The 13338-nt window shown below is 43.3% G+C and overlaps 1 protein-coding gene across 1 annotated transcript in view; it reads right to left on the bottom strand.

The window, feature by feature from the left end:
- Nucleotides 1-13338, bottom strand: part of VWA3B (von Willebrand factor A domain containing 3B) — a 201453-nt gene that overhangs the window by 132590 nt on the left and 55525 nt on the right. The window contains 1 exon segment of the mRNA XM_040453963.1: nucleotides 1663-1788. Coding sequence (XP_040309897.1) covers nucleotides 1663-1788 — 126 coding nt within the window.

Below are 13338 nucleotides of genomic sequence, written 5' to 3'. Positions count from 1 at the left end.
ACACTGGGGGTTAGGGTTTCAACACACAAACTTTGGGAGAAACAATTCAGTCCACTGTACTCCCCCAAACCCTGAGCAGAGAATCTTTGCCTGGCGTGGATGTTGACTTTAGCTCAGGTCCCCCTGCTTCATTTTCACTCTCTTGGGATGACAGAGGACTCTTTGGGTTGATACTGAGTATGGTGTCACTACCAATGAGCAGCCCCTCTGGATAAGCTTGGGGACCTGGAGAGCTGGCCCTGGCAAAACATTGCAGCTGTGCTGCCCCAGACCCATAGCTGGACACCCAGTCACAGTAAAAAGTCACTGTCACCTGGAATTTATCAGGTTACACAAGGTATGCTCTCCCATGCCTTTAACCTCTTCCTCCCTCTACACGTATCGCTTCCCCACTTTTCTTCAACTGTATCCCTGCCCAGCTGCTCTGGCCTCCTTGCCCTTCTTCCACATTGACACCTCTGTAATATAGGCAGGGTACCAGGAGGCAATACAGCCTGGCAAGGGTTCCCAAACTTTGCTGTGGTGATTAGGATCACCTGGGAAGCTTTCAAAACCCCCCTCAATGTCCAGATCACATACTTTATGGATTCAGTCAGAATGTACAGGGTGAAAGCCAGACATCAGTACGTTCCTGAGGAACTGGGTTTCGAATCCTAGTTTTACTGCTTCTAGCTGTGTAACCCTGGGCTAAATGGAGAAAATAGTAGCACCTATCTTATAAGATTGTAGGTAGGGTTAAATGAGTTAATACTGTGAAGACCCTAGAACGGTGCTTGCCACGTAAGGTATGTGTTATAAGTGTTAACGACCATTGTTACCAGAAGTGTCTAAATGAAACCAGTTCCCTACAGAGGAAAATCCTTTACTAACTTAAGAGAATCAGTACACAAAGTCCCCAACTGTGAAAGGGAAAAGAGTGAGCTAACATTTACCAAATACCTGCTTGGTGCAAAGCATCCATTACTTTACCTAATCTTTACAATAATCCTTCAAGACCAATATTATAATTATTTAACAGAAGAATAAACTAAAGCTTAAATAGATTAATTTGGGTTAATTCCAAATGATGGAGTTGGGATTTTCCACCAGGACTCTCTTACTCCAAACTCAGGTTCTTCTGAATCCTCTTCTCAACTAAGCCACCACCTTCGGACTTTTGTGTTCGTCTCTGCATCACCCAATTTTAGCAACAATCCTGTTAAGTCAGTTCAGCCAGAATTCCCCACCCTTCACGTATGGTCCAATTCCTCATAGCCCACCACACCCAGGCGGTAGCTGGTCACCCTGGCCTGCCTTCAAGAAGAATCCTGTCAGGTAGGTTTGGCCAAAATCCCCCTTTACCCCTGATGTCTCCTCTTAGTAATTTTCCATCCATTAACCACCACTGCCCCCTCAACCCCTGTTCCTTGGCTACAAATCCCCACTTGTCCATGTTGTATTCACCACTAAGCCCACTCTATACTGGTAACTGCAAGTTACCACTTTCCTGTCCAGCTGGTGTTTTTTTGGACAATCTCACTAACACACGCACATTCACACACACTCACATACACATACACACAAACCACAGTACAACTCTGGAAGCAATCCTCAGGAAACAGTCCTTCATCCCCAACTAGTAACAGTTATGACTCTTACACTATAAACATAAACAGCACCCACCACTGTCTAGTGTGGCCACGTCAGACTTAGGCGGCTCAGCAACCAGCCTCTGGATCTGAGTCAGAATGCTGCATGCTTCCTCCATCTCCTTCCAGATGAGAAACACGTCCTCTCTGACCCCAGCTCCTGGGAAGGGAAACACAGAGTGAGTGGGTGGCTATGGCAGGCCCAAGAACCCTCTAGTAGTCCTAGAGGCCTGGCATACCCCAGTCAAGTATCTAGAACATTTCTGAACATCAAATTCCACCATCTCCCCTAATGTGAGAATCAGAACTGAAATCCCTAAGGAAGTGCTGTCAGCTAAGGAAACATAAATGCAGACTTTGGGATGCAGTAAATCTTTGTAAATATCTGTACCAGCCAGAATATTTTAAGATGAATTACTGATAATACTCAAATAAGGTAAAGAATAAAAATATTCAAATTCACCTAATAAAGGCCAAGGTGAGGAAGGGAAATTCAATGGTTTAGGAAAGTAATACTTCCTAACCTTTCTTGATTAAGCTGAGATTTCCTGCTTCTTTGAAAACCACCTTCACAGTCTTTATTTTCCCCTAATGTAAGAGTGATTCTTTGACCTCCTTTTCTGGATCTCTGCTGTCTCAAGTAAGGGCTAGGTTTGGCCATATGGCATATTTTTTCAAAATGATGTGGCTTCTAAATATAGATACTAATATCATTCTCACAATCAATTAATCAATAAAAGTTTATCCCGTAGGTAACAGGTCCAAAGCTGGGATAGAGGCTCTGCCTTCACCAAGATCTAGGCCCTCACAGATTAGTCATTTCCATACATTAAGTAGGGTATAGGAGTGGGAGGGAAATGGATATGACCACAGAAGTGCAATATAACGGATCTGACATCATCAGATCTGTGGTGGTATCTTGACAACATCAATATCAATGTGATGGTTGTGGTAATGTCCTATAGTTTTGCAAGATGTTACCATAAATGGAAACTGGATAGAGAGGACCTGGCTATCTCTATTATTTCTTACAACTGTGTATAAAGCTATGATTATCCCCACACACCTCCTGACTAGAGCCTGCTATGCACACAAGGCCAGTAGTGACTCCAAGAGGCCATGAAAGAACCACCCATTTTCCATGGCATCCACGGGCCCAGCCACTGCCTTGGTACTACCCAAGGCATTGCAGGATTACCAGGGAGTTGCCATTCTGGGGTTGTTCCTAATTCGGCTGTACAGACAACTATTTAATAGCTATGTTTTCTAGTTTTAACAATTCCACTCCAATAAAAACCTTAAAAACAACAACAACAACCAACTCAATTTCAGACAGTATACAGTCAGCTCAGAGAACACTGACTCTGTTATCATTAAAGTAAGCTACATCCAAATTCTCTAATGATAAATACCTCTGAGGGTACCTGCATTGTGCTCAGTATTATGCTCAGGCCTTTCTAAACATTGTCTCTTTCTCTTTTTACCCCAACTCTGCAGGCAAATTCTATTCTTGTCCTCCTTCTACAGTATATATAAACTGAGACAGAATGAACTGTCCAAGGTCACACTGTCAACAAGCGGCAGAGCAGGGAAGGAGTCAAACCCAAGTTGGTGTGACTATACCAATTCAGCCACCCTGAATAGTTGCCCTAGAAAAGGATTGGATGGTTATAGAGGGTCCCTGCAGCCCCCTCCCTGAGCTGCTATTAAGATTCCAAGTCTGGGGGCGCCGGGGTGGCACAGTTGGTTAAGCGTCCGACTTCAGCCAGGTCACGATCTTGCGGTCCGTGAGTTCGAGCCCCGCGTCAGGCTCTGGGCTGATGGCTCGGAGCCTGGAGCCTGTTTCCGATTCTGTGTCTCCCTCTCTCTCTGCCCCTCCCCCGTTAATGCTCTGTCTCTCTCTGTCCCAAAAATAAATAAGAAAACGTTGAAAAAAAGTTAAAAAAAAAAAAAAAGATTCCAAGTCTGTCTACCTAATAGTCCACAGACGCCTGAGATCCCATAACCACGGAAAATGAGAGACCACCATCAGGTCTAGGGGCTGCCCCCACCCAGGGTAAAAGGATGGACCTTAAGCTACCAGGATAGACCAGAGTCAATGTTTCTGACTTTTAAAATGTCGTCAGGAAGGGCAGGGCAGAAGTGAAGGGATACCAGGGATCTGGCCCTCCCGAAGTGAGAGAGTATTAAAAGCTATACTCATAAAGAAGCAAGTGACAAGCCCTGACAGAGATGGATAGCCACCATGCCTCTGCAGCCATCAACAGCCCAAGGAATGGCACGTGATGTACACCCAGCTCCATGGTAGAACTCCAAAAATATCGTAAACTGCTGCCAAATGCAAACCTTAAGCCCATAGCACTTTCTGACTGTTGTAAAAGCAAAACTGGCTTCCGGTTGCTTGCTGCAGCACAGAGGGGTTAAACAGCAGAATCCTCCAAGAAGTTCAAATGAGTCAAGGCTTTCCATTTTCCCCAGATTTGCCAATAATGTCTTAAGAGGTAGTGGACCACGGGTCAGCAACAAAGGAAAAATTCAAAGAAACGGAGGTGGCTCTTGATGACGCAGGAACAGGACATGTGTTTAAGGGCAGCAACTGACAGCACGCTCCCAATGCAGGCAGTAACGAGATGATCACTACACGGGTTTAGTCATTATAATTAGGCAGTTACAGATTCCTATACTGGTGATCAGAAAACAAAATAAAACTGTCCATTTAACCAGATTTGCTTTGAAAACAAAACAAGAAAAGCTGCAGGGCAATACAAAGTAGACCTTAGAATGTAGAGGTTTTATTTCATTATTCCACATGCAGTGAGAAAGGGCTGCCATTTTTATGAGGGTCACTTCTAAGGGATGTAGCTGGGACATCAGACAGCTGCAGCCAAGGGAGACAGCCCTCTTCTTAAAACAGAAGAGGGTGGAAGACAAGGCACAGGAAATCCCAGTATTCAGAGAGCTCTGTGAATTTGAGATGCCACAGAGGCGACAAAACCACGATGAAGCTGTACGGATTTTGATCATCAAGGTATAAGCTAGCCACAGTCTGCTGTGCACAGAAGCAGGATATGGTTTCTCATAGAGACATCCAGACGACCTACAAAATCTTCCAACCCAAGTGTCCCCTCTCGTGCACCAACCCCTGATATCTCCCATGTGTCGTGAGGTAGCAATTTGAAGGCTCACAAAATTCTGACACCAGCTGGGAGAGATGTCACATTAAGCTGCTGTTTTTCATTAGGACCTGGTATTGATTTCTCAAACTGGCTGGTTTAACAAATGAAATGAGACCCAGATTAGATATGTTTTGATATGTCAGGGAAACACCACCTCCCTGACAAATCTTCCATGTCTCACCTACAGAAGTCCAATTCCTTAATTATTCATTTGGCAAATATTTGTCAAGCACTTACCTAATGTGGCGGATGAGCACTGCCACTGCTGAGGGCCCTGCTCCCTGCATTGCAATCACGTCCAGGGTTCAAGGCCCCCATAACACTCCCTCTAACACTCTGCCACCTGGTCAGGGCACTGTCCTCCAGCCCCCCTGGGCCCCCGGACGCCGCTATCTTCACCACCAGGAAACTCACAGCCCTCCACTCCACCCACCCCACCCTTCATTCAAGGCACTGTTCAGCCTCCACCATCAAGCTTGGTCCATGCATCCCAGCAAATAGTGATCTGCCTCCTGCTCCTTCTCAACCCTGTGGAAGAAATCAGCCACACCGCTGTTCTCAGTCCTTTTGCTGCCAGGGCACACTCTCAGCACCACCACCACCACTACCACCCCCATTAGATAGGCTGACAGTATATGCAATTCCTGGCCACCCGTCCCCCAACCTCCAATTCCAAAGAGCACAAAGAAGCATCAGCCAGTGATGGTGAACTAGAATATGCATAGCCTTGAATAGTCTAATTTAAGTCAATCCTTCACAAACATGATGCCTTATTTTTGGTACGCAGCTGCTTATAACACAGCTCACCACCCAGCAGCATGTCCCCCGTCATCCTGCTACCCAGACGTGTGGTCTACAGCTCTCCTATGGTGTTAGCACACAGGCTTGGATTACTGTTTATGCTTGTGCAGGCTGACTTTGCTCACTAAATTATAAACATCTTGAGCATCGGGACAATATCTTTTCTTTCGTTGTATCCTCCATAGCACTTAGCACAGAAGCTAGTGTTTTCAGCAAGAATTCTTATCCTTCTTTGTTTTTATTTTCCTTATTAAAAAGAAACAATGACTGAGCACCTAATATGGTCTTTCCTCAGGGAATTGCCCTGCCTCACGACTGAGAGGCCCAATATTGCAAGAAACTCTCGAGAGTGGTATGTAACAGACTCATACCCTTAGAGCATATAGCTATGCCCTAGGTATTCTAGACATTAGCAATGACTTGCCCTCAAGCAGTAAGTCCCTTCCTTTCAGATGCTCCTGCCACAGCTACACAAGGCTCCCCCCATTATCTGAAATACTAGCAATCCAAGGGCAGGAGAGGAAAGGTGATTCCAAAAGCAGCCAGGGATGGCACTGGCCCCAGGACAGTTTAATGTAGGGAGAGGGCAATCCAGAAACTAAAACCACCCTCAGCAACCTTGAATCCCAGACCACCCCCTAGTCCCAGTGCAGGCTCACCTGTCTGTGGCTCTTCTCCACTGCCCAGGACTCCTGGGTGAAGAACTGACTCAGATGAAAGGAGATTGCTGTCTGTCTGAGCCCTAAACTTCTATTTAGCTGTGAGGATCTGAAAGAGCTGAACAGAACTATCAAAAGGCAGTATTTTCAGGAAAAAGCAGCACATGCTTCTATTTACAGAAGGCAATACAACATTTTTTTAAATATAATAAACCAAGAGGTGACTAAAATGTCCAGAAAAATAAAATTATAATATGGGATAATATAGGTGTGATGAAAGGGGGCAATTACATCCATAAAGATATTGCAAGTGGTGAAATCAGTAGTTTCTGTTGCAATGGAAAATCCCCAGTTATTCCTGTTAAATTATATATTAAGATGTTTTGGTGTTGAGAAGTCATTATACACCTTGTGGCTTGATCCGGCCCCATCCCCCCAACCACCGAGGTGCGTGTGCAGCTGTACTCAGTCGCCCTATGGAAATTAGCCACTAATTAATTTAAAGAAAATAGAGGCATTTCACCATCTGGATAAACATCTAGCATTTCCCTGGAGCAATGAATGTATATGCTTCACAAGGGCCATGATGTCTTAAAAGTAATTTCAAATACCAAGTATGGGCAACTTTTAATAAGTGGGTGTGATACTATCTCCTGGGGCCTCTCTCTTCTAAGTGGAACACCGCAAAATGCAAATGTGTTGCAGTCTAATCGTCCAATATTCACATAGCAAACCTGAATATAAGCCATCACTATTCACCCCAGGTGAAAGAACAAGTGCTCCACCAAACTCAGCAAGAAGCATGACCCCAGGCTCTGGGTGCTACCGGGCAAGCAGGTGATGAAGACATGGGCACAGGGAAAGAGAAGCAATATCCAAAGGAAAAATGCCCACAAATAAAGTTTAGCTGAGTAAATCTATTCTTTTTAGAACAGGCAATACCCTCTAAAAGGCATCAAATCAAAAGGTGTTTTAATGAAATGATCAATTCAGGGGAACTTTATGGGTTTCCTTCAGAGAAAATTTGTTAAAATTGTTGTTTTTCAGCTTTTCCATCACAAAAAGACCTGGCCTTCTTTTGGTTCTAAGGGCCCCACAGTGCACAAAATGAACACAAGATGGTCACAGAGCTGCTCCCTGATATCTGTCAACCAACTCTGAATCAACAGAGAAACAGTAAGGCTAGGGCTTGTCTTGGGGATCAACCCCACATTAGCATCTACTCAGCCTCCTGTCCTCAACAAAAGCCCATTTTTGTGAAAATTGATCATGTGGGTTACTGAGGACTGGGTCTCATTCACAAGTTTTGGCGCATTAATGATTTTCTTTAAACTCATAAGACATTGACCTAGGACCCAGGAAGACAATTATTTTAAAATATCCTCTTCTCAATAGGACATCCTCTTACAGCAATCATCATTCACTCATTTATTCAACAAAACTCAATCAATATCTATTATATTTGGGCACTGGAAATACAGGATGAACAGAAACAGTCCAAGCTTTTAAGAGACTCTCACTCCAGTGGTCTTCCCAAAGTGTGGTCCTCAGAACCTGTGTCAGAACCCCCCCCCATCTGCTTTTTCAAAGTGCAAACTCCTAGGCCACACCCCAGACTCATTCTCCAGGAAACTGTACTCTTAAAAGCATCCCAATCAAAACAACCATGAGATACCACCTTACACCTGTCAGAATGGCTAACATTAACAACTCAGGTAACAACAGATGTTGGCAAGGATGTGGAGAAAGAGGATCTCTTTTGCACTGTTGGTGGGAATGCAAGCTGGTGCAGCCACTCTGGAAAACTGGATGGAGGTTCCTCAAAAAACTAAAAATAGAATACCCTATGACCCAGAAATTGCACTACTAGGTATTTATCCACGGGATACAGGTGTGCTGTTTCGAACGGACACATGCACCCCCATATTTATAGCAGCACTATCAACAATAGCCAAAGTATGGAAAGAGCTCAAACGTCCATTGGTGGATGAATGGATAAAGAAGATGTGGTATATATATACAATGGAGTATTACTTGGCAATCAAAAAGAATGAAATCTTGCCATTTGCAACTACGTGGATGGAACTGGAGGGTATTATGCTAAGTGAAATTAGTCAGTCGGAGGAAGACAAAAACCATATGACTTCACTCATATGAGGATTTTAAGAGACAAAACAGATGAACATAAGGGAAGGGAAACAAAAATAATATAAAAACAGGGAGGGGGACAAAACAGAAGAGACTTATAAATATGGAGAACAAACTGAGGGTAATGGGAGGGCTTGTGGGAGAAGGGATGGGCTAAATGGGTAAGGGGCACTAAGGAATCTACTCCTGAAATCATTGTTGCACTATATGCTAACTGATTTGAATGTAAATTTAAAAAAATAAAAAATAAAATTAAAAAACAAAAAAGCATCCCAGTGATTCTTTTGCAACAAAACCTTGCAAAGCTTTAGTCTGATAGGCAAGGCAGAAATATAAAGTTATTTCTACACAAAATAGTCTTGGAGAAAAAAAGTTGAGTGATTTCTGGAACAATATTCTAATACCCTGATGCCTCGATTTCTGCCCTAAAGAAGTGCTCCTCAAAGGAATCAGACTTCTTTTTCCCTTTCAAAGTACTGGAGAGTCCCTGATATACCATCTTCTCTATATACCTATCCCAGGCCATGAACCTCACTGATGTGGTTCATAACATTCCACTATTTCTAATAGCGTCATCTCTTTAAGATTACATGTCTTTTATAAAGCCTGCTTCCTGCTGATGCATAAAGGAGGAGAAAGTGGGAAAAACTAAAATTTACTATGTGCCTACTATGTGCCAGCCCTTGTGTTGGGCACTTAAACCTATTGCCTTATTTACTCTCACAATGATACTATAAGTAGGGATCATTACCCCCATTTCACAGATGAGCCAACTGTGGCTCAGAGAAATTAAGAAACTTACCCAAGGCCACACAACTAATAAGTAGTGCAGTCACGATTCTATTCAGGTCTGTCTCCAAAGTTCCCCATTCTCTTTCCACACTAGAATATCGTCCTTGTGTATCTTCGTAAACACGAGATCTAAAAGCAAATCTCATCTGTGATGTACTGGTTGTTTTTAGTTTCCTTCAAGGGGCTTATAGACTCATCTCTTCCTGGGATGGAACACACCCAGTCTGTAATTGTGATATGTAGGTGATGATGGTTGCTGAGCTACATCTCCAAGGCCAGGGCCTAATGCGACATTCTGATGAGCAACAGCACACACTTGGTGGCTTAGCTGTAATCTGCCTGCGCTGGGATTGGCAGTCACCCACAGGACAGCCTCACGGGGTTCTTAACTCCCAGAGCTCTCAAGTGTTAGACTTCTGTTATCTGCATGTTTGTGTCCCTTATCCAACTGTGATTTCTTTGAAGACATTTATCATTTCTATAACCAGCCCCCCTGGTACATCCCTGACAGCTGAAAGACACTTCCAAATAGATTGTTCCAGAGCATAAACTTGCTGAGGAGAGGGACTTCCTTTTTCATCATTGTATCCCCAGAGCTCAGCACAGTGCTTGACTTTCAAAAGCAAATGTGGAGAATCTCTCACCCTCAAATCAGGGTGAGTATATTCAAACGTAATCAGAAATCAACACCGGCTCTTTTACCTAGTGATTCGATTTAATTTTTAAGAGATTCTTGAGGGATTTCTCTATGCCATATGTTTTGTTAGGTGATGCAAGATGTCTGGACCCACTCAATTATTTCAGTGGGATCCTAAAAGATTGATTATGTTGGTGACCAAAGAAATGGGCTAAGCCCACCACTGCCCAGTGAGAAAGGGCTGTGGTGAGCAATGGAGGCATCCTGGTGACAGGCTATACTACAGCCAGGAGCCAAGAATAACAAGGAACCCAGGATGTAAACCCACTGCGGGGGAAGGAATACAGGAGTTCCCTGCCCTGAAAGAGTCTTAGTCTCTGGTTAAGAAAACCAGACCTTACACATACCAAGATGTAGGGAAGAAGTGGGTGGAGGTGGAGGTGGGAAATTCTGAAATCCTAAACTGGGATCCTGGAGTCATGGAGGGAAGGAGCAACTTATAACTCATCAAGCAGAATGGGGTGCCTGGATGTCTCAGTCAGTTAAGCATCCAACTTTGGCTCAGGTCATGATCTTGCAGCTCACAAGTTCAAGCCCTACGTCAGGCTCTGGGCTTCAGATTCTGTGTCTCCCTCTCTCTCCTCCCCTTCTCTGCTCATGCTCGTTCAATCTCTCTCTCTCTCTCTCTCTCTCTCTCTCTCTCTCTCTCTCTCTGTCAAAAATAAATAAAAATATTTAAATCATCAAGCAGAGGCATAATTGATACTCTAAGAGTTTGGGGTTCCCTAAATAGGAACCTTGTCCTTTGTTCCTTTGGAATCTCCTCCTCAGCCCTACTGAGCCTCTAAAAACAAAAAAGGTGTTGAACAAATGCTTGTTAAGTAACCAGAGCAACTGTCTCACAGAAATTCAAGGCGAACCATTTATTGGGAGGAGCAGGACTTGGGAGATAATTAAAGTCTCTCAGCCTTGAAAGCTGTAATGTGGCAACAATTTTGGAAGTGCAGCTGCTCTAGCTCCATGGGTTGAATTAAACTGAGTTCTAGGAAGAAGGAAGAAGACCTCAGAGAGCCTCCTGCTGTCAGTGAGTTACAATCAGTGCTTCTAAATTAAATCAGAGATTAGAAACAAAGAGGCAATGCCAAGCCCGAGTGATGGGCCAGTAAACTTTACATACCTAATTAAAGATCGGAAGTGCCTTCCAAGAACACAACTTGGTTATTTTTTCTCCGCAAGCCTAACAGCCTGAATATATCTTAAAGTAAATAAAAGTTTGGTTTCATGATATTTAGTTTTAATTCACGCATTTATCTCCACCACCACAACAAAAAAAAGTGCAGTTTCCAAAGGCAGAATCAGACAAATTTTTACAGCTACACCATTTTTGGACTTCAGAATAAAACTAGCTGATCTGAGTAGCTTTTCTAACACCATTTTGCCAGGAGTACTAAACGTAAAAATATTCTCAGAAAAACAGTGCCCTTTTCTATTACTGGATATCCCTTTTTACTAATTCATTGAGAAATCCTTCTCTTGGGGGCAGGAGCCAATATGGTGGTGAGCTCTATGAACACTGTTTGCAGTTTCATTCAATTAGGGGTGGCCAGCGTGCAAATGCTGAGGGCCTGGGGCAGTAATGCTCAGTGGTAAGGATGATGATGGATCCACTAGGGATACCTGACGTGGATGCAGGTGTAAGTGAAAGGTCCTGGGCTGCCCAAACCTGACCTCCAAGAACCATGACAGGCTCCTGAGCTGGTAGCCCTTTTGGTTATAGATATGAAACCAGACTGAAGGTATAACTGTGCCCCAACTGTCTGCACTTTGCCTCCTCCTTCCTCTTCCTCCTCCACTTCCCCACCCGCCCTCTACCTCCCCCTCAGGTATAAAGTGTGATGCTCTGGCTTGAAGTAGGAGCTCAGAGCTCTGACCATGGATGTCAGCCTGGGTGCTCATTCTACCATTGGACTGCCTTGAATTTCCAATTCTGAAGAGCCTGGTGGACCATCTAAAATAAATGCACTGTCTGCTTCACCAATCAGTCCAGATCCCATGATAGCTACATCAATGCCAAAATTGTTTTCTTTGTTTTGTTTTGTTTTTTGTTTGTTTGGTTTTTTTTTTTTTTTTTTTTTTTTGCCAGATGCCAGACCCTTAAGTGAAAATTTTTACTCTAACATGATTTTACTACTCATATTTACTATTTCAGTTTAGTTACATTTTTTGAGGATAAAATAAGAAGTGAGAACCAATATAGAAGATGAGGTTTGCTCCAAACCCAAGAGATCATCAGAAGCCTTTTTCCCTCCTATAAGGGAGTCCCCAAACCACCAAAATAGACCCCTCACTCTAGGCCCACAAGACTTTCACAACCTAAGGAATAGCCAGCTCCCCACATTATTAGGATTGTACCCCTTAAAGATACAGTCCCTGGAAAGCTCTAGCACCTAAAGTTCCATCCCCAAAGAGCAATAACCCAGACCCCATCCTGAACAACCTGTCCCTACATGAAAACTTCTGAGAGCTGAAAACTACCGCATCCAATTTACAATTATTCTTGCACCATTCAAGCTCCTCCCTGAGCCCGGTCTGACAATAGGAAAGTAGGAGAAGGTCATGCCCAGAAAAGGCCTCAGTATAATCCTACTTACTACTTATAGTGGAAGAATGGGTGCTCCTGAAGGAGCCCACCACTAGTATCAACCTTGGAAATGGACCTTCCTTCTATAGGGACATAGTTGAACAGTATTCATTTCCTGGATCTAAATTCCAATTCTCATCCATCATTATGAATGAAAATAAACGGGTTAGTATCATTCTTTTTGTTTCAGTATTTATTTTGAGAGAGAGAGAGAGAGAGAGTGTGTGTGTGTGAGCATGCACATATATGCACACTCACACACTCACAACTAGGGAAGGGGCAGAGAAAGAGGGAGAGAGAGAATCCCAAGCAGGTTCTGCATTGTCAGCCCAGAGTTTGATGCAGGGCTCAATCTCATGAACCATGAGATCATGACCTGAGCTGAAATCAAAAGTCAGATGCTTAACCAACTGAGCCACCAAGGCACCCCAGTATCATGACTATTCTAAAAATATTCTTCATGACAGAAGCTTTTGTATCGTGTCAGATTGTATTACTTTCTAGAACCAATGTCTACAATAAAACCCCACCTGGAACCCCAAAAGGAAACTAACATTAATTGAATGCTAATTTTGTAATAAACATTTCCAGGTGTGCTATATGCTTTAATTTTCCCAACAACCATATGTGGTAAATGTTGTTATTCCCATTTTACAACTGTGGGAACATAGTTTAGAAAAGTTAAGAAACTTGCTAAGGTCACATAAGTAGGTAGTGGCAAAACTAGGGTTTGAAATCAGGTCTGATTACAAAGTTGATTCACTTTCTAGCAAACACTGTTTTCCAGAGCCAAAAAAGAATCACCCAAGACCAAGAATTTTTGATAGCTTACATTACTGTTCAGCAAAAATACTTA

This window comes from Herpailurus yagouaroundi, unplaced genomic scaffold, assembly GCF_014898765.1.
Source record: "Herpailurus yagouaroundi ecotype Mexico unplaced genomic scaffold, PumYag 210, whole genome shotgun sequence".
NCBI classification, from domain to species: Eukaryota; Metazoa; Chordata; class Mammalia; order Carnivora; family Felidae; genus Herpailurus; species Herpailurus yagouaroundi.
The sequence above is the reverse complement of the archived record's forward strand: the minus strand, read 5'-3'. Positions and strand labels throughout refer to the sequence as shown.